Here is a 19,178-nt window from a genome sequence, read left to right on the forward strand (position 1 = left end):
TTTATACTCGGACCTTTGCTCTACTGGCTGGTGCTGCTCTGTTGTAGAAGCTGCTGTCTTTCTGTCAATCCAATTAAACACTTAACCTGCTATTTAGGGCTACAACATGCTTATAAATAAAAATGGGGAATTAAACCAAAGAACTACAGGGAAATGGTTTAGTATGAAATGCATGACATTTCTATCCTTGGAAATGAAAAGAGTAATGTCTTAGGATAAGATTGTGTATCTCAAATGTAGCCTGATTTACAACTGAATTGAATTGTATCAAGCCAATAGGTCTGTTTTTTTACTTTACTCAACTGGTTCTAAATCAAAATAAATTGTCATACTGCTTGTTACAGTAGTTTAGTAACATATGATTAGCTTATTCCAGATTTTAAAGAAGATACAGTGTGATACATTGACGTTTTCTTTGAAAAAGGAATTTGTATATTCGTTCCTTTAATAGTCTTCACCAAACCACCAGCTTAACGTTATGCACCTAATTATGATAGGACAGAGCCAGTAAAATACAATCTATCAGAACTGCATATAGTAATGAAGCATCTAAATACATTTTGGTAAAATGCATACACATTTTTTATAATAATATAAAATAATAAAAATATAATTAATACATTTAATGGTAATATTTAATACACATAGTGCACAGTCTTCATAGTCTAAAGACGTGGTATTTTGTGTGGAATAAACATCAGAATAATAAAAGCATTATTTCAGCTAAATTCATGTGTCTGTGTTAATCAGTTAAATAAAAAAAACTAGTAAATGAGGTGAGAAACTCGAATTTGATCCTATTAAATGATCTTGTATTCTGTCAATACCTAACTGAGCTACTCAAATTGCAAATCTTTTTATTTAACATTTAAAAAAGTACATTCATATAAATAAAATATCCCTACACAAATGGAAATGGCTGGTCTGCAGTTGGAACGTGAGCAGGACACTTCAACTTGATGTCATGGCTAAACATAGACCATTCACCTTGTACAGTATCTTAATATAGCACTGTACATATTGTTTGTACTCAATTTTAGTTATAAAACAGTGTGTATATATTGTAGGATTTCCATTATTAATCATTTATTTTTTTATTTGTCCTTTTTCTCACAAACAAGGTTGTGACTTATAGTACACTTCATTAAGGAAACCCCAAAAGAAAGATAATGTAGGGATACAGTAGGAGTCTCGCTGCACCAGATGGCCAACAGGATAGGAAACCCAGTGACCCCTGAGCAATTTTCTTAAGCCTTTGACTTATATGAAAGGTTTTTGTGTTGAGTGGTGGTCATTAAATTGTTTTCTTTTATTATATATACTTTCAATTGCTTTTAAGTCTTGATTTTAAAATATATAATTATTTTATTTTTATTTAACATATACCTCTAAAGACAAATATGTAACAAAAAGATGCAAAAATCTTTTAAAATTATTGATTTTTGTTTAATCAAATTGATGTGCAGCGAATAGTTAATTACAAATGTAATTATATCCCTACATATTAAAGGTGCTTCCTTGCACAAAAGGTGTACGTAAGCTTGTTATAAAATCCCCCTTTGCCCAACACAGGTAAATCTCTTAGCGTCAGTCAGTGTTCACTGAGATGGCCTTTACTTCCATCTGTTCCCTCCTATCAGGTACTGGCAGTCCAACGGCATCATGTTTATCTAAAGTCTCTCCACCAATCCCAGGAGCTCAAGCAATCAGGTGGCACCTGCCTCACTGGTGCAAGAATTGGCACCCTAAGGATATTTCTTGAGTGTAATCCACTTATTGCTAAGAATTAACTTAAATAGCTACAGTCCAGTCAAAACATTAAGTTAAGAATATATGTCTTTATTTTTAGGACATAATAAATGCCGAACGAATGATCAAAGCATTCTCTAAAAAAGTGTGTGACGTTAATTGATTTCATTAAGCGAGTTAAAGCTGTCACACAAACACATTTTAATGATGTAACTGTAGAAAAAACAACACAAAATGACACATTTAAGATCATTAGTTACATTAATTACATACGTTGTGGAAGTTGATAATTATAAGTATTAAAAAAATTTAAAAAACATAAATAAGTCAGTAAGACCTTAGTCTTTCACTCCTAAAATCTAAAGTCCATTTTTAGTTCAAAGTGTGAAGATTTAGGATTTAATCCAAAGGTAATTACAGAAGAGCTCATAGGCATCTGTAATTACACTTTAGGGAGGGAGTGGGCAGGCTTGTTGAGAAAGAGGTAAATCCCAGGTAACAAAAGTGTCAAAGACTGTAGTGCACATATAAACACAGATGTACTTATTTCTAAACAACTTCTAAACGAATAATCAAAGAAAATATTTTAGAATTATTCAGAAAATGAATTGAAGTCTTGTATCCATCATATACAGGACTGCTGAATATTTTTGAAAATGTAAACATTTTCTGACTGAACTAGCAACAGACACTTATAATGTAGCAGCAGATTTGTTTTTGAAACATTTTTGAACCTCAAATAATTTATGATCCAAAACGATGTTAAGGAATGACTTAAAAGAAGTCTACCTCACATCTTCTAAATATATGCAAAGCTACACATCCTCCCTAGATGGCATCTGTATCATCAGCATTCGCATTAGTCGAACTTCCATATAAAAGTAATTGTGATATCAAGTTTCAAGTATCAAGTATCAAGTATCAAGTATCAAGTTTGGTTCTGGTGCTGTTGACCCATAGTTGGCACAGATTGCTTCAGAGCTTAATCTCTCCTAATCTGTCTACACACCAACTTTGTTCGTAATGGGATTGTGTCTACTGAGTGCACAGGATGGATTCCCTCTTTATTAGAAAGTGCTTGCTCTGTGACAAAACCAATGTCACTCAAATGAAGTAAAGACCTATGAACTTTGGCCTGACCTTTTGTAAACACCCAAGGATTCTAAAGATCTAGACGGTGCTCAGCACCTCTCTGGCATGTTCTCAACATTCCACTTTGATTAGGCTTTGTTATCTTTGTTTTGGACATTCAGAGCAAGAGTGACCAAACACAGTTTTCAAACATTTAGTCTTTTGTGTGTTATTGCTTATATAAGTGTTCTTGAAAATGCACCAACTGACTCTTGAATTATAAAAAGAACTTGGCTAAACCTTGAGTTAATTTTATTTGGAATTGTAAAAATGTCATCAGTGTCCTTTATTAAAAAATATTTAAATAATGCCTAAAGGATGGATTGAAGAAGAGTTAGTGTCCCCTACAGGCTTCTACCTATTATGTGCATCACAAAGTCAAAAAATTGTGTGGGTGGCAAACGACAAGTGAAATGGGTCAAAATTTGTGTTCCTAAGAGCAGAAAACCGGGCACTCGTTAGTTCTCGTGATCACGAGGCTTGGAGAATCTTTTAATTCAAATTCATAACTTATATGCATGCTTCCAGTGATGATAGAAAGTAATATATACCATAATAAAGCTTTTAAAGCTTTGTTCTGGATATTCACTCTCATTCTGAATGTCCAGAACAAAGATTAAAAAGCCTAATCACAGTGGCTTGCGATAAAAGCCCTGGAACATGTCAGGAACGTGTTGAGCACCATCCAAATCTTTGGTCAAAGTTCATAGGCCTATCCTTAATTTGATTGACTGCCAGCATTTTCTAATATCTTTTAATATACGTCTAGTGCATGGTTATCAAACACTATATACATATTATATCTAAAATCAAAGTCTAAAAACTTAGGTCACATGTGATCACTAGCAATATATATGCATATATATATCGCATAATATATATATACATACATATACATACATATATACATATATACCTATAGTTAGGGAGGTTCAGTCATATTAAATAAGATTTTAGTAAAAATAATGGTAATTTATAAAACCTATTATACAGTACCCACTTATTCCATTTTTATTATAAAGTTCTGTAAATATTTATTACATATTTATTATGTAATACATAAATATTACTTTATAATTATATTTATAAGATATATAACTATACTCACATACACACACACTGTAATTAGAATATTTCTTTTTTATATCACATATATTTTATGTATATTATGTGTATACATTTGTATGATTTTTATATGTGAGTGAGGTGATGTGAGGTGGGAAGTAGGTATATGGCCGAAGTATTGCACGAGTGCGTATCGACCTCTGTCCATGGTGCTGGATTTTATAATTCGTGCCCCTCACAACAGTGTGACTGTGACGCTTGCAATATAATCCAATCAGGTCTGATTCGAGCAAATTACACTAAACTATGGCTTCGTAGATACATTTTGTTCTGCGTAAGAGTGCCATGTATTATAGGTGTGACAGTAATGAGCAGATAAGTGCGGTCAAGGTGTCGTCGGCACTGCAGCATCCGCTCTGCGGCTAATCGCTGCTGCTGCTGCTGCTGCTCACAGTCCCGCAGACAAAGTCATGGAGGGAGGGACGTTGTGAGGCTAAGAAGTGGGTCTACATCCCTACGAAACGGGCAAATTAGAAACAATGGCGGAGGCTAATCCACTCAGGGGACTGCCCCGGATCCAGAGGGCTGCGGTAAGATGGATTCTTCTCTGTTTTGGACCGGGTTTATGCTGCAGAACTGACAAACGCTAATGCAGGGCGGCGGGTGGGAGTCTTGTTTGCTTTAGATTAATGAGAAACTATAAACAAGACTATAAACGCGCGCGTTTGTAATACTAACTATTAGTTAGGACCGGGATAATTATTGCAGTCAGCAGTGGTGCGTTTTTCATTTGATTACTGGCATGTGCAATGATCGGTTTTTGAAACAGCCGACCACTTCGCTTGTAACTCTGTGTATGGATTATGACTAACGCAATAATAATAAAATATGTACTTATTTTGGCTGTGCATCTGTGTTTTATTGCTAGTCATTACACATATGCACCATGATGATGAATTAAACTGCAGGAATACTGATTATGGCAGCAAAAATGTGAGTTTCTCTGATTCTCAGGTTTACTGATCATAAGTCAATCAAAAAAGGAGAAGACAGACAGCTTACACTGACTTCTCAGCATTAGCAGTTAAACAGAGTCAGCCTTGGATTTCCATGGACATTGATTGTCTTTAAGGGTCTGAAAAAGTGCATAGTAGTTGCTAGTTAGATTGAATTTCCTGCTTGAATCAGCAAGAAAGGTGATACAAGAGGTGTTAGCTTCACATTTGAGTATTTTGAAGGCTAAAAAACACATTTTGTGTGTTTGTACTTCGGGTTCTGTCTTTCATGTTTCATCTGTTTACTTAACTACAATTTAAATATGTGCATTTATGGAAATAGGTGGGTGTCTGACCTAGATTTCTACATCTGTGAACACATTAGAAGTAGGAGGATGATATACAAGCAGCCACCCTGCTGTTTCTGATTAAATTGTTATGATATTATTACTCTTTAAATCATCCTTATTTATGTGATTGGATGGGAGTTGAATGTGTCCATATGAAATGTCATATCTCATCTTCAGATGTCATTCCCTGGACATCTGCACTTAGTTCTAGTGCTGAGACCCAAAACCCACCTGCAGACCACTGGAACAGACATCGGTTTCCGCTTCAGTCAGGACGACTTTGCTCTCAAGATGCCGGTAAGAGCTGACGAGATTCCTCTGTGGTGCAAAAACAATAGGTTCTTTATGATATAGTCATTAGATGCATACCTGATGTCTTGAGAAGCAAAACAAACATCAAATTGTAAAATACTGTGTCATTCATTTTAATACCAACTAATTATGTGGGTCAACATTTTATATTTTTAATCTATTTCTTTCAATCTTTATTTATCCACAACAAGGCCATTAAAGGAATAGTTCACCCAAAAAATAATAAATGTTGACAATTTACTCACCCTTAGGCCATCCAAAATGTTTCTTCATGAGAAACAGATTTGAAAGATTTTATCATTTTCATCACTTGCTCACCAGTGGATCCTCTGCAGTGAATGGGTGCCGTCAGAATGAGAGTCCAAACAGCTGCTAAAAACCAGAAGTGACAGTTTAAGATTAAATGCCTTGATGAATTTGTGTCTTACAAACATGCAGCTTTTCACTTCACAAGACATTAAATGATGGACTGGAGTCATGTGAATTACTTGTGGATTATTGTGATATTAGCATTTCATCAGCTGTTTGAACTCATTCTGACGGCACCCATTCACTGAAGAGGATACATTGGTCAGCAAGTGATGTAATGCTAAATTTCTCCAAATCTGTATTGATGAAGAAACAAACCCATCTATATCTTGGATGATCTGAGTGTGAAATTTTACATTTTTTGTGCACAATTCCTTTAAAAGGCCATTTCACCTTTAAAAGGTTAGCCTGCTTAACGAATGGACTCTTAATCTTATTTAACACAATTTTCATTAAATATACCATGCTTAATTAATTGCCTGCTTCTTTTTGTCTTATTCAGATGGTAATGCTGAGCTCCCTGACAGACCTGCTTCGCTTCATTGATGAAAATCAACTGAGCACTGAGTTTGGCGGCACGCTGGAGGAATGCCATAGTGACTGGATCGTTCTGCAAACGGTAAGCATTCTGTTGTGCACTGTAGCAGCACAATTGATTTCATGCAGGGAAACGAGAAGACAATTATACTGTAACAAAAAATGGCATTATATGCTTCACAAAATGAAATTAAATCACAAAATCGCGTTGTATGCTTCACTATTTAATAAGATAAGAGAAACAAATCACTTACTAAATGATATTTGTTTACTTCCTATTCATTATTTGGGATTTGCAAATCTAAATTCATGCAAATCTGATTTTAGATAAGGATGCTTTGACCTACAATTGCAGTAAATGCTTAGTAATGCATATTTTTGTCTGTGCTGCCCCCTCCAGGCCATAGAGAGTTTTGCAGTGACAGTGAAGGAGATCGCTCAATTACTGCAGACATTCGGCACAGAGCTGTCTGAAATCGAGCTGCCTGATGAAGCCAGCGGCATTGAGTACCTACTCAGATCACACACTGAGAAATACAGGCAGATGAAGGTATGGGGACGATTCTGTTGTTGTGTATTTATTATGCACATAAACAGTGGGGCCTGACATTTTTTCTAATTTAATGTAATTTTATCTAATGCATTATATTATCAGCATAGGTTTTTTTAATAGAAAAATAATATGAAATTTTATATAATGTTGTTATATTTTTGTTATATAAAAATACACAATGTATTTTTTTAAATACATTGTGCCAATTTTATTTATTTTTTATCCCAAACTTATTCCTTAAAATTCGATTTTGAATCCCATACTTTAATTGTCGTCTCAGAATTTTGGAAAATCTATTAAACGTAAAACGAATGACTGCAAGGATGATTTTCACAACAGAATATTTCATCACTGATGTGCCAATACAGGACAACTAAAATAATATAAAAGCATCCCAAGTTGTTCACACATAAAAAGGCTATAATACAGTAAAAAATGTATGAATAGTTATATATAAATACTTAAGTGATATTTGAATTAGACATATGGTTTGAAAACTATTACAGGATGACATTAGGTCAGTTATGAGGGAAGGACGTCAGCTTCTCTCAAACCTTGAGGCCTCAAAAGCTGTGGAAGGTGCTGCAGCAGAAGACAGGGACATCAGCCAAGACAAAGAAAGAGTGCAGAGGTACGAAGGCTATTACTCACCAGCAGAGGAAGTAAATCATTGTCATCAGCTCTTTTGGGTAGATGAATAACTCTCTAAGGAGTATTTATGTGATTCTGGTATTCGAAATCATGCTGTATTTATTGCCTCTTTAATATTTTATCCTCCAGTATTGAATTGGTTGACATCCATTTAACTTCCACTAGGTCGCAATACATATTTCTGCAAAAATGTGTCCATCGCAATCAACATAATATTCTATATAGGCTCTGTGTGTGAAAAAAAGACCCATCATGTTCCATTTGTTTCTTGCAGGCTCGTGGCACAGTTACGGGACATGGAAATGGCTTTTGATGGCTTTTTTGAGAAGCACCATCTCAAGCTCCAACAATACCTTCAACTGCTCCAGTATGAGATGAGCTTCCATGAGGTACAGACCAGTGTTGGAGTCCTAAAAGTAGCGATTGTACTTTAAAAACACTGCTTTTCCAGCTTTTCTAGTAACAAGCTACTTTTCCCAAATATTTGCGGATGGCACAGTGCAACATTACTGTTTTCAATGTCATTGTACTGCACATGCTACTTTGCACAAATAAATAAAATTTGCACAGATAAAGTAAAAACAATCTCAGCTCTCTCGCTCTAATTTTGGGTAGCGCTACAAAGTCAGATTTATTTTAGTAATTTAGTTCATCTTCTATCTAAATTAAGCATTGGAAAGAGTCATTCTAGTGAATCGGTTCGTCTTAAGTGGTCCAGATTTTTATATACAGCATTGGAAAGTTTAATTTATTCTAATGCATCGGTTTGTCCTAAACAGTTGTCCTAAACATACTCTCATGTGTAACCACCCAATTAATTAAAGTGAATCAATTTGTCTTTCAAGGGTCCTCATCTCTGTCATGCATGACATTGAAAAGCGCAAGTCATTTTACTGAATCAATTCGACAGTTCAATGTCCCATTTGCAGCACTGGAAAATCTGATCATTCTAGTGAATCTATTCGTCTTAAACGGTCCACTTTCTCATAAGCAGCATTAAAAACTATGATTCATTTTAGCGAATTGGTTCGTCTTAAATAGTCCACCTATATGCACCATTGGAACAGAATTTTTAAAAAATCACAAATTCGAATTGCTATGGCTTTTTAAGTGTTATGTTGATTACTACACCTTTGACTCCATGATGACTCTACTCTCACTGTATATTAAGCATTTAATATAAACAATTTAAGGAAAAACCATTAAAACTTTTTTGTAACTATACCAAAGCCACATGAATGCACAATAAAATATTTATTTTAAATGCATCAGTGAACATAATTATTTGGTTTTGGTCTGTGCACAGATGGAAGCCATTCTGGAGAAACTCAGTGCACAGGAGAAAGCCATTGCATCTGTGGGGACAGCAGTGGCCCAGACGGAGCAGCTACTCAAAGACCTCGAGATGCTGGAAACCACAGCAGAGGTTTAATATGTTAAAGCTTAAAATAACTGACCTTCTCTTTTTTAGTAAACATGCCTTTTTGAGCACATCACAAATATTGATTGATATTGAAGTTGATGCTAAGATCGGTTTGACCAGTCCTTTAACTGATACATTGATTAAAAGCCAAAAGTGCTCTGTTGTTCTTGCAGGAAGAAATGGGCCGTGCTCAGATTATTATTCTGCATGGGCACCAGCTGGCAGCGAGTCATCACTACGCTCTTGCCCTAATAGTTCAGCGCTGCAATGAACTGAGGCATCACTCTGACACTCTGACTACAGCTCTACGTGCCAAACGGGCATCTCTCACGCGCATACGAGACCTGCTGTTGCGGTTGGAGGAGGTAATAACTATGCAAATGCAAGAAATATGTAATATATGCACTTTATGCAAAGCACATACAGACTCTGCATATCTGTGTATGGGCAGACTGTGCGTTGGTGTGATGAGGGGGCCTATCTGCTGGCTAACCAGCTGCTGGATAAGTTTCAGTCCAAAGAGGGGGCGCAGGCAGCCCTGCAGGACATTGAGAGACTGGTGGAGATGGCGCCCTCAGTGGTGCGGTCTAACCCGGACGTTCTCAGTCTGGAGTTTGAGGCAATACTCACACCACAGCTGCAGGTACGGTTATGGAACAAAGCACAAATGTACCATTTGAGACAAGTAGTGAAAATGCACCTTGGCATTTTTCTAATTTAATGCATTTTCATTACAGTTTATATTATCAGCATTACCATCTGAGAAAATGTAAATAAAATAAAAAAATGAAACACATGCATGGAAAAATCAATAACATGCATTTAGATAGGATGAATTTCCATTTCATGCTCACTTTAATGACACCAAGCCAGTTTTTTAATGTGGTCTCACTTTTGGACCCCATTATACAGGTTTTGAGGATGTGCTCATTAAGTTTCATTTGTTCTATAGTTTAAATAATTTATATAATTTAAAAAGATATCATAGAAAAATCACAAAAGAGATTTAAATGTGTAGCCCACCCAAAAAAAGAAAATTCTGTCAGCATGTACTCACCCGCATGGTGTTCCAAAACTGCATTACTTTCTTTCTTCTGAAGAACATACATTTTGATAAATGTTTTTTTTTGGGGTCCGTACATTCAAAACTGTTTACTTACCAACATTCTTCATGATATCTTATTTTAGTGTTTCATACAATAAAGAAAATCATATATAGGTTTGGAACAACATGAGGGTGAGAAAAAGATGACAGAATTTTCATTTTTGGATGAACTATCCCTTTAATATCTTGCAATATCTAATTACTTTTTCTTAGACAGCAAGAAAATTAAATGGAAAGAAAAAATATTTAAGCTTCCACATTAAATTTAATATCTTAATTGGTCAACAACTGTTTAATTTGCTTCTATTTTTTGTATTTCTCCTCGTAGAAATGGATAAGACAAAGTTTATACTAAAAAAACAATAAGTGATTTTAATGTTTCTGCCACAGAAGAAGCATTCTTCTTTTTAGCATGGAAAAAAGGTAATTAGGTAAAAAGGTAACTTTTTAGCTCAAATTTCCAACATTTTTTCTGCCAATTCTGAATCTACATCTCTAAATTCTGAGTTTATATCTCACAATTCTGACTTTTTTTCTCTGAATTTTGAGTTTACAATTCTTGCAATTCTGTTTTTGTCCCGCCACAGAGTAAGAATTTTAACAAAATTGTGAGTTATAAACTCTCTAAGAATTTTGACTGTTTTCTTGCAGTCTCAAGTTTATATCTGACAATTCTGAGTTTTCCTCTCAGAATTACAAAAAAAAAAGAGAATTATGAGATTTAAACTCAAAATTGCGAGAAAATTCTGAATGACCTGTTACCCTGAAGTGTAACAATGACATTTCCCTATTTTTCTACATTATGCCCTTACTCAATCTCTATCGATCAAGTGCCTATTTTAAGTTCACCCCGTTCCTCTCTTGTTAGTCTCAGATAGAGGCTGTCACAGAGAAGCTATCAACAGTGCAGGGAATGATCCAGAGCAGACAGGCCTGTCTGAGGAAACTGGCTGATATTCAGGTCAGACCCATCCAGCTAGTCTCTCCAAGGCCTGAGAACTCGCCACGCTGCAAATCCCCTGTATTCTCTCCTAAACACAGTATGTTTATCTATTTCAGCTGCATTTGCACATGACAGACTTACTGTTTCCATTTGTCTGAATGTTTCTTGTCTTTTTCAAAGGTTTTGACGTGAACTCCAGTTTAAGGTTTACTTTTGATCTCGCACTTCCTGGTAAAAGGGCCTCACGGAAAGGGCCCAGCACTAAAAAGGTTTGGCTGACCGTTCTTGTTCATCTCAAAATCATACAAAGCGCACTTCGTCTACTCTTTGCTGACAGCTTTAGGAACTTTATTCCGGTTCTTGTAGATAGAGGTCATGCACGATTACGAGGAGAACCGCAGCTGTCTGTCTTACAGCCCAGAGGGAGTTGAGAACCCCGACCAGCACAAACGGTGAGCATTTATGCAATATCTTGACAAAAAAATGTATGTTCATGAATCATGAATTTCTTCTCAACCTCCTCTCTTTGTCTGTCTCTCACCAGTCTCTTTCCCGTTCTGTCCTCATATCTTTCTCCCCCTCTCTCCTCTGTTATTGCCCATGCATCCCTCGCTTCTGCAGCCACGTAATGAAGGAGCTGATTGAGACGGAGAGAATCTATGTGGATGAGCTGCTGTCTGTTTTGCTGGTAATGTCTTGACCGAATGACCTTGAAATAATTGCTCTGTGTTTTGTTTTCCCTCATCCCATTTGCCTCGCAGTGGTAATATTATAGAGGACCTTTGGATGCACTCATTTTGAAATCACACCTTTCCTTTCACACTGTAGTTTATAGTGTTGCAATGAGTCAGAGCTTGAACATGTAGTTACACACATTTGACTGTACAACTATTGGTGGAGACTGCCAAATAAAAACAAAAGAAACAGTGTTAGGTCTGATTTGGCACAATGAGTAAAGACACAACATGAAAAGTGTATAATTAGTGCTATAATGTAATAGTTCTAGAAAATGACTGCTCTGTGATATTGTGACAGGGTTACAGGGCAGAGATGGATAACCCATCTCTCTCTAATATACTGCCATCTGTACTGCGAAACAAGAAAGAAGAGCTGTTCGGAAATCTTCCGGAGATCTATAAATTCCACAGCAGGTGAGAAATATGCCCACACACATGGACACATAAACACATTCATGCTGATCCTGTCTTTGTTGTGCAGGATATTCTTGCAGGACCTCGAGAGCTGCTTAGAGACCCCAGAGAGAGTGGGAGCGCGCTTTCTGGAACGGGTGAGCCATTCTGTGTCATATGTATACTGTATATGTAAAGACATTTATAATTTCTATTTCAAGCAAGTGCTGTTCTTTTGAACTTTCTGTGCATTAAAGAATCCTGAAAAATGTATCAAGGTTTCCACAAAAATATTAAGCAGCACAACTGTTTTTAACACTGATAATAATAAGAAATGTTTTAGACTGCGAACTCACAATCACAGCTTATAGATAAATATGATTTATTCTGCTATTGTGACGGCATAGAAAAGTAATACGGGAACCACTTATCTGGATACTTCATGTCTGTTAAGAGTTCTCTTGTAATAAATGTTTTTGCAGAAAGAAAATTTTCAGGTCTATGAGCGCTACTGCCAGAACAAACCTCGCTCAGATGCCCTCTGGAGGCAGTGTTCGGATTCAGCCTTCATCCAGGTATTGTTGTGGATATTTTTTTTTAGATATTTATTGGTGTAGATAGGGATTAGTGTAACATTTTATATTCATTTAGATGCGGTTTAGATGGTTTATTTGGCTAATTTTATCTTTTTATGTAGGAGTGCAAAAAGAAGTTGGATCATAAGCTAGGTCTGGACTCATATTTGCTGAAACCTGTTCAACGTTTAACCAAGTACCAACTTCTTCTGAAGGTGCCTAACAAACCAAATCCTACTTGTTATAGAATTTTTTGCCCCCACAGATGTCTATTATACTAAATGCCGTCTGTCTCTCTGACTAGGAACTACTAAAACACAGCTCAAACTCGCAGTATGCATCTGAGCTGCAGGGGGCGCTAAATGCCATGCTGGACCTCCTCAAGTCTGTCAATGACTCCATGCATCAAATTGCCATCACTGGTTATGAGGTGTGACCAAGAAATTAGGAAGGATAGAGGAGGAATATTAAATAAATAGTTCACCCAAAAATGAAAATTTGCTAAAAAATATACTCACCCTCAGGCCATCCAAGATGTAGATGAGTTTGTTTCTTCATCAGAACAGATTTGGAGAAATGTAGCATTACATCACTTGCTCACCAATGGGTCCTCTGCAGTGAATGGGTGCCGTCAGAATGAGAGTCCAAACAGCCGATAATAATCCACAAGTAATCCACATTTCCAGTCAATCAATTAGTGTCTTGTCTCTCCAAATCTGATCTGATGAATAAACAAACTCATCTACATCTTGGATGGCCTGAGGGTGAGTACATTTTCAGCACATTTTCATTTTGGGTGAACTGTTGTATGTTTATTGCCACTGACAGTTGACTGACAGTTCGCTTTTCTCCGTGTCCTCTGTATCTAGGGCGAATTGAGTGACCTGGGCCGCGTCCTTATGCAGGGGTCTTTTAATGTCTGGATCAACCATAGGAAAGGGCCAACGCGCATGAAAGACATGGCTCGCTTTAAACCAATGCAAAGGCATCTGTTCCTTCACGAAAGAGCTCTGCTTTTCTGCAAGAAGAGAGAGGAGAGTGGAGAGGCACATGATCGGACAGCCTCTTACAGCTTCAAACACTGCCTGATGGTGAGAGAGAGTGAGAGATCAACGTATTTGCTATTTATATAGTACTTTTGATTGACCGTTAAAGTAGAAAGATGCTTTTTGCAGGCAGATTTTACAATTACAACATCCACCATGCAGCTAACCTGCCAACTTTGACCTGTTTTCTATTTTTGAGCATGTTGTGTTGTGTTGCACAGATGCGGAAGTTAAGCACCTTTTTATTTATTCCAGCTCTATTTTAAGTGTGCTCAAAGAGATGGACGTTTTTATGAAAGGGGTTTTAGGATTAACTCAGATTCCGTTAAAAAACCCACAAGGTTATTAAAATACTGCATTACTGAATTTCCAAGTGAGATCTTTGACCCCTCTGTTTCATTTGCAGATGAGTGCTGTGGGTATCACAGAAAACATCAAAGGGGATGTAAGGAAGTTTGAAATTTGGTATAACGGAAAAGAGGAGGTGTATGTTGTTCAGGTGAGTCATTTTATCAAGGTTAAAACTCCACAGAATGCAGTAGATAAAAAGTTACAAGTGCCTCTGTCATCACTTAATAACGCCTCCTCAATACCTCCTCGTTGATGGAGATATATCAAAAAATGCTTATGTTAATGTCAAGTCCTGAACATAAAATGTCAGTTTGTTTGCACAACTAAAAATGAGTGTTTCAAAAACACTTCAGAGTAACTAATTACCCATTTTTAAGATACATTATGACCACACTGAAAATCCTGGATTTGAAATCTAATTTATAACTGATAGTTTAGATATGATTTTAAAAATTGAATAAAAAACATTTAAGTGTATGATGGGTTATGATAATAATATAAAGTTTAATTAAATTAAAACACTAAAAAATCTAAGATATTATATAAAATTATATATATATATATATATATATGACATTATATATACCTATATACTGTATATTATACATATAAATTTGATATATAAATACAATATATTATAAAATCTAAAATGTGAGTAAATATTATATAAGAAAATAGAATATTAAACAAGAAAAAAATTATAGTGGAAAAAATTTATTTGTATTTTATAATTATTTTATTTTGCAGGCTTCAACTGTAGATGTGAAGATTGCATGGCTCACTGAGATTAGAAAAATCCTCAACAATCAGCAAAAGATTGGCAAAGGTTCCCACACTGCATTTCCATTTCTGTTAATATCATGGTTATTTTTAATGGTAATTAAATGTTTAGTGGGTCAAACTCTGTTTCACTTTCTCAGGTGATGCTCACCCGGACAGTGAGCAGCCATTATCTCCACCCTTGGCCGACAGGTGATCCTTACTTCTATAGTATGGATGTAAAATGCTTAAATCAATATTCATATTTGCATATGGAAGTATCTGAACAAAAATCAACAGAATTTGTCGAACAGTTGTGCCTTATATAAATCACATTCATAAAGACTGTATGATTTGAGCCCATCTGCATGATGGATATAGTACTAATCAGTACCATTCTGGCATGAAAAACATTCTTGAAGCACACATTCCTGTCATTTCTGAAACCTACTTAATAGAAACATTTGAGCTTTGGAGATTCAAACATAAAATGCTATATGCAGTAAATGGCTGTCTAATAATTATTATGAACTATTTTCAAACATCATGCTTTTTAAACATTTAGTGAAGCATTTATCCTAATTGGACATTTAAATCAATTTTAAATCTAATTTAAGTCACGGGATAATTAATCAGCTAATATGCAAATCTGTGATTATTTTGATGTGATTGTTAGGATTATTCGTTACAGATGTTATACTTTTTTTTTTTTAACTATATACTTCACCCTGAATTAATAGAATGTATTAAAGATACAAATATAATTTTATAAAAAAAATAATAACAGTGAAATTTATAATTAAAATTGGGAAGTCATTTGCAGCACATAGTACTTTATCTTTGTTTTTTCAAAACAATTTCTTTGAATGTTGCCGTTCAATGGAACAGGATTGGGGTCAATGTCATGTCAACTCTACTAATGTTTGTTTCAATTAAATCCAATTTACTGCCTGAAAATTACACTCATCATTAATGTTGAGTTTATTTGCCATTGTACTCTATTGACCGCAGTCCGGTTTCAGAATATCCTGTTTGTTATGACATTTGATGGATGATGTTGTGTTTTTGCCCTGTGTTCCGTTGACGCCCTTGTTTCCGTTCGTGGGTTCCTCGGTTCATCGGATCAGTGTGAGGCATATGTCCGTATGCATGCCCTGGACGTCCACACAGATCACTGGCTGCTCAGGTTGTTTTGATGTCCTTCCTCACAGCAAGCACCAGGGGGCGTCCATCAGCTCGGAGGAGGCCGATTCAGGCCGCGTGAGTCCGGTTTTGACAGACCCAGTCATCGTTTCTCCACGTCCTCGCCATCACAACCGCCGCAGTGAGTCAGAGGCCATGCAAAGGCCATTTTCACTGGCATTTAGTCTAGTTGATAGGAGCAGGAAAATTCACTATGCTATCGAACATAATGGGTTTTTGAAATGGGATTTTTAATATGTAAATTGTGGCACATTTATTTGCATGTAATTGAATCACGTAATGGCAATGCATGAAAAATTTACAACCCATTCGGGGAGAATGTCATTATGGTTCGGCTGGTTGTGGGTTGCAGGCTGGCCAGGGACGTCTCACTCAGTGGACATCTGTGAGGGTCCGGAGGACTGGACCACTGACCTTTCAAACATCTCAGACTCTGATGAAGAAGACGATGTGCTGCTGGTGAGCTTGGACCTTTAGATATCACTCAGCAACAATGAAGGATTTTGTTTGTACATAGTCAATATGATGGCTTTGACCGTGTACTATGCTGGTTTGTTTGTTGTCTTTTAGGTTCCTGGAAGGTATAGAGCAATGGTGGACCATTTAAAGTGTGGCAAGAATGATGTAATCATCAAATGTGGTGATGTCATTCACGTGCTGCAGGAGAGTGCCATGGGGCTTTGGTGAGTCATTTTTTATTTTTTATTTATGCTCAAGTGGAGCAAAAAATATAAGACATGCTCTGATGTTAAAATTCTGGCTGACATTGATAAGCTGGTTGATAACTATTACTATCATAACCGATATTAAAATGTAAATATTTTTTAAAATAAATTAAAAACAAAACACTAAACTAAAATCAATAGATATAATTGCAAAATATTATATTTAACAGTGTAAATAAAGTGTAAGCCAGCATATTAGAGTGATAGACTGTTTTTACAGTATTTTTCATCAAATGAATGCAGCCTCTGTGAGCATTAGAAACTTCTTTCAAAAATATAAATAAAACTGACCAAGCTCCCTAAAAAATATTTTTACAAAACTTTAGCATGTTCTTGCCTACTTGGCCATCTGTAAAACTATAATTATTCCCTAAAATCTGTTTTCAAAATTCTGATACAATTTTGCATTATTGTCTGGTGTAGAACACTGATTAATTACAGGAACATATTAATTTTGAATCACTAGTTATGCAATAAGAATCACTCTAATTTTCAAGTTAATGATCAGTGTCATGGTATAATTTCTACAGGCATGTTAAGAATTTGACTCGTGGAGGTGAAGGAAAACTCTCTGTTGATACACTGCTGAGAATGCTGGGAGATGCAGGCAGAAGTCCCTCCATTAAATCAGGAGGGGGGCTTATGGTGAGTGAACTCTACAGGCCTAACAATTTTATAAGAATACTATATTGTAAAATGCAGCTTACATAAACATGTTGAATATGTGTTTATTTGATCAGATCTGAACATACAGTACTGTACTGCAATAGAGGCTTTTCTTTCTCTAAAGCACTCCGGTGTTGTCTCATAGGTACGGGAAATATAAACGGCAGGAAGCCCAGCAACACCTAAGTACATAAACCACATGTACACAAAGCTCACACCATGTGACAACCCTAAAGGCCATTACTGTCATTCAGGACTGAGCCCAGTCACGCCAACCTGAAGCACACAAACAAACACCAAGTCAGGAAAACAGAGCTGCCTAGTTGAGAGAGCGTTTCCATCTGCCATCAGTGGGGATTTTGGATTATACTGGATTTAAAGACAAAAAGGGATTCGTCTCACTCCTCGAACGAGCCAATGACCACACCTACAACAATACAATCTGGAAATAAAAGGAGCTTTGCAAAGCACTTTACACTGATCCATTTCATCCCTGGAAAGTACCATCACCATGCTGTGCCATAACATGATATAAAACATGTATTTGTGTAGTTAGCACAGTATTTTAGTATATATTAAAAACAGGGAGGTTTATGGCATGGGGTGTACACTGGCTTGAGAGAATAGCAAACTATTTTTTTCTCTCCTCGGATAGGTACAGCGGTTGGACACTTGTTTTAAAAAGCCATTTTAGTGCTGGAATGGATACCAGTGCTACAAAGAATGAAAGATAAACTAAACATTAGTATCTAGTTTATGTGCCAAAACCTAACATTCCATTGCCAAACCAACCAGGTTGACACTAATTCCTCTTTTGTTATTACTCTGACTTTAGAAATATTTCAGAGAAATATGTAAAAGGAATATTATTTCAGAGAGTATGTGAGGTGAAAACTTTACAATTCACTAGTCAGCAATGTGATTGCGTTATTGCTTCACAGTTATGCTTAAAAATATACTGCTCACCTTCAGATGATCCGTGTTTATATTCATTCACTTTAAGTCAGTTCAAATATGGCTGTTCTGGACTACTTAGCAAATTTTCTTAGTTATCAAAGTGTTTTTGTATGGGTTTACTGTAGAAACAGCATAATTCATTTTGATTTAGAAATCCATTTTTTAATCACTTCCACCATATTTGGGTCAGTTTTTGTCATTGAAATAAAGCTTGGTGGTATACATCATTATAACGTCCACTGTAAACTTGTTCGTTCTAATAACCTTTTCTCTGTCACACTTCCTGCGCTCACAATGTGCATTTAACTTTTGTTAACTGCTTAGAAACTATTGAGGTGAATTTACATTAGCGAACCTCATTAAAAACGGCAATGAATAAATACAGTACCGTTTAAAAGTTTGGGGTCAGTAAAATTTTTACTAAGATTTTTTTTTTTCTGAAAAGAAATGCATACTTTTATCCAGAAAGGATGCATTAAATTGATCAAAAGTGAAAGTAAAGGCATTGATAAGTATTTCTATTTCAAATAAATGCTGTTTACTGAACTTTCTATTCATCAAAGAATGCCGGATAAAATCATGGTTTCCACAAAGCATCATGTTTATCAGCAGTTGTCAGCACTGATAATATGAAATGTTTCTT

At 35.9% G+C, this 19,178-nt stretch overlaps 1 protein-coding gene across 4 annotated transcripts; it reads left to right on the forward strand.

Annotated features, from left to right (window-relative positions):
• Positions 1-4,258: 4,258 nt before the first annotated feature.
• On the forward strand, positions 4,259-18,981 carry LOC107720618 (proto-oncogene DBL-like). 4 transcript variants are annotated; one of them, XM_016528356.1, is made up of 27 exons: positions 4,259-4,535; positions 5,468-5,587; positions 6,414-6,530; positions 6,849-6,998; positions 7,508-7,632; positions 7,927-8,041; positions 8,959-9,078; positions 9,249-9,440; positions 9,527-9,718; positions 11,049-11,220; positions 11,304-11,392; positions 11,490-11,575; positions 11,745-11,811; positions 12,159-12,274; positions 12,342-12,411; positions 12,736-12,828; positions 12,951-13,043; positions 13,133-13,258; positions 13,698-13,919; positions 14,281-14,373; positions 14,973-15,051; positions 15,146-15,197; positions 16,112-16,308; positions 16,540-16,646; positions 16,758-16,870; positions 17,443-17,557; positions 17,703-18,981. In XM_016528356.1, exons 1-27 carry the CDS (start codon positions 4,485-4,487, stop codon positions 17,721-17,723), a joined length of 3,093 nt encoding a protein of 1,030 aa, XP_016383842.1. In that variant the 5' UTR covers positions 4,259-4,484; the 3' UTR covers positions 17,724-18,981. The 4 variants fall into 4 exon arrangements, with proteins under 4 accessions (XP_016383842.1, XP_016383844.1, XP_016383845.1 ...); XM_016528358.1 differs by having other exon boundaries at positions 17,724-18,981; XM_016528359.1 differs by having other exon boundaries at positions 16,196-16,308.
• The last annotated feature ends 197 nt before the right edge of the window (positions 18,982-19,178 follow it).

This window comes from Sinocyclocheilus rhinocerous, unplaced genomic scaffold, assembly GCF_001515625.1.
Source record: "Sinocyclocheilus rhinocerous isolate Xijiao unplaced genomic scaffold, SAMN03320098_v1.1 scaffold603, whole genome shotgun sequence".
NCBI classification, from domain to species: domain Eukaryota; kingdom Metazoa; phylum Chordata; class Actinopteri; order Cypriniformes; family Cyprinidae; genus Sinocyclocheilus; species Sinocyclocheilus rhinocerous.

What these genes read in the sequence shown, in the direction of transcription:
- LOC107720618 (XM_016528356.1), top strand. Translation starts at nt 4,485, where the DNA reads ATGGCGGAGGCTAATCCACTCAGGGGACTGCCCCGGATCCAGAGGGCT. An exon ending in AGAAATACAGGCAGATGAAG is followed by an intron (nt 6,999 to 7,507) that starts GTATGGGGACGA and finishes AAACTATTACAG; the next exon opens with GATGACATTAGGTCAGTTAT. An exon ending in GACAAAGAAAGAGTGCAGAG is followed by an intron (nt 7,633 to 7,926) that starts GTACGAAGGCTA and finishes TGTTTCTTGCAG; the next exon opens with GCTCGTGGCACAGTTACGGG.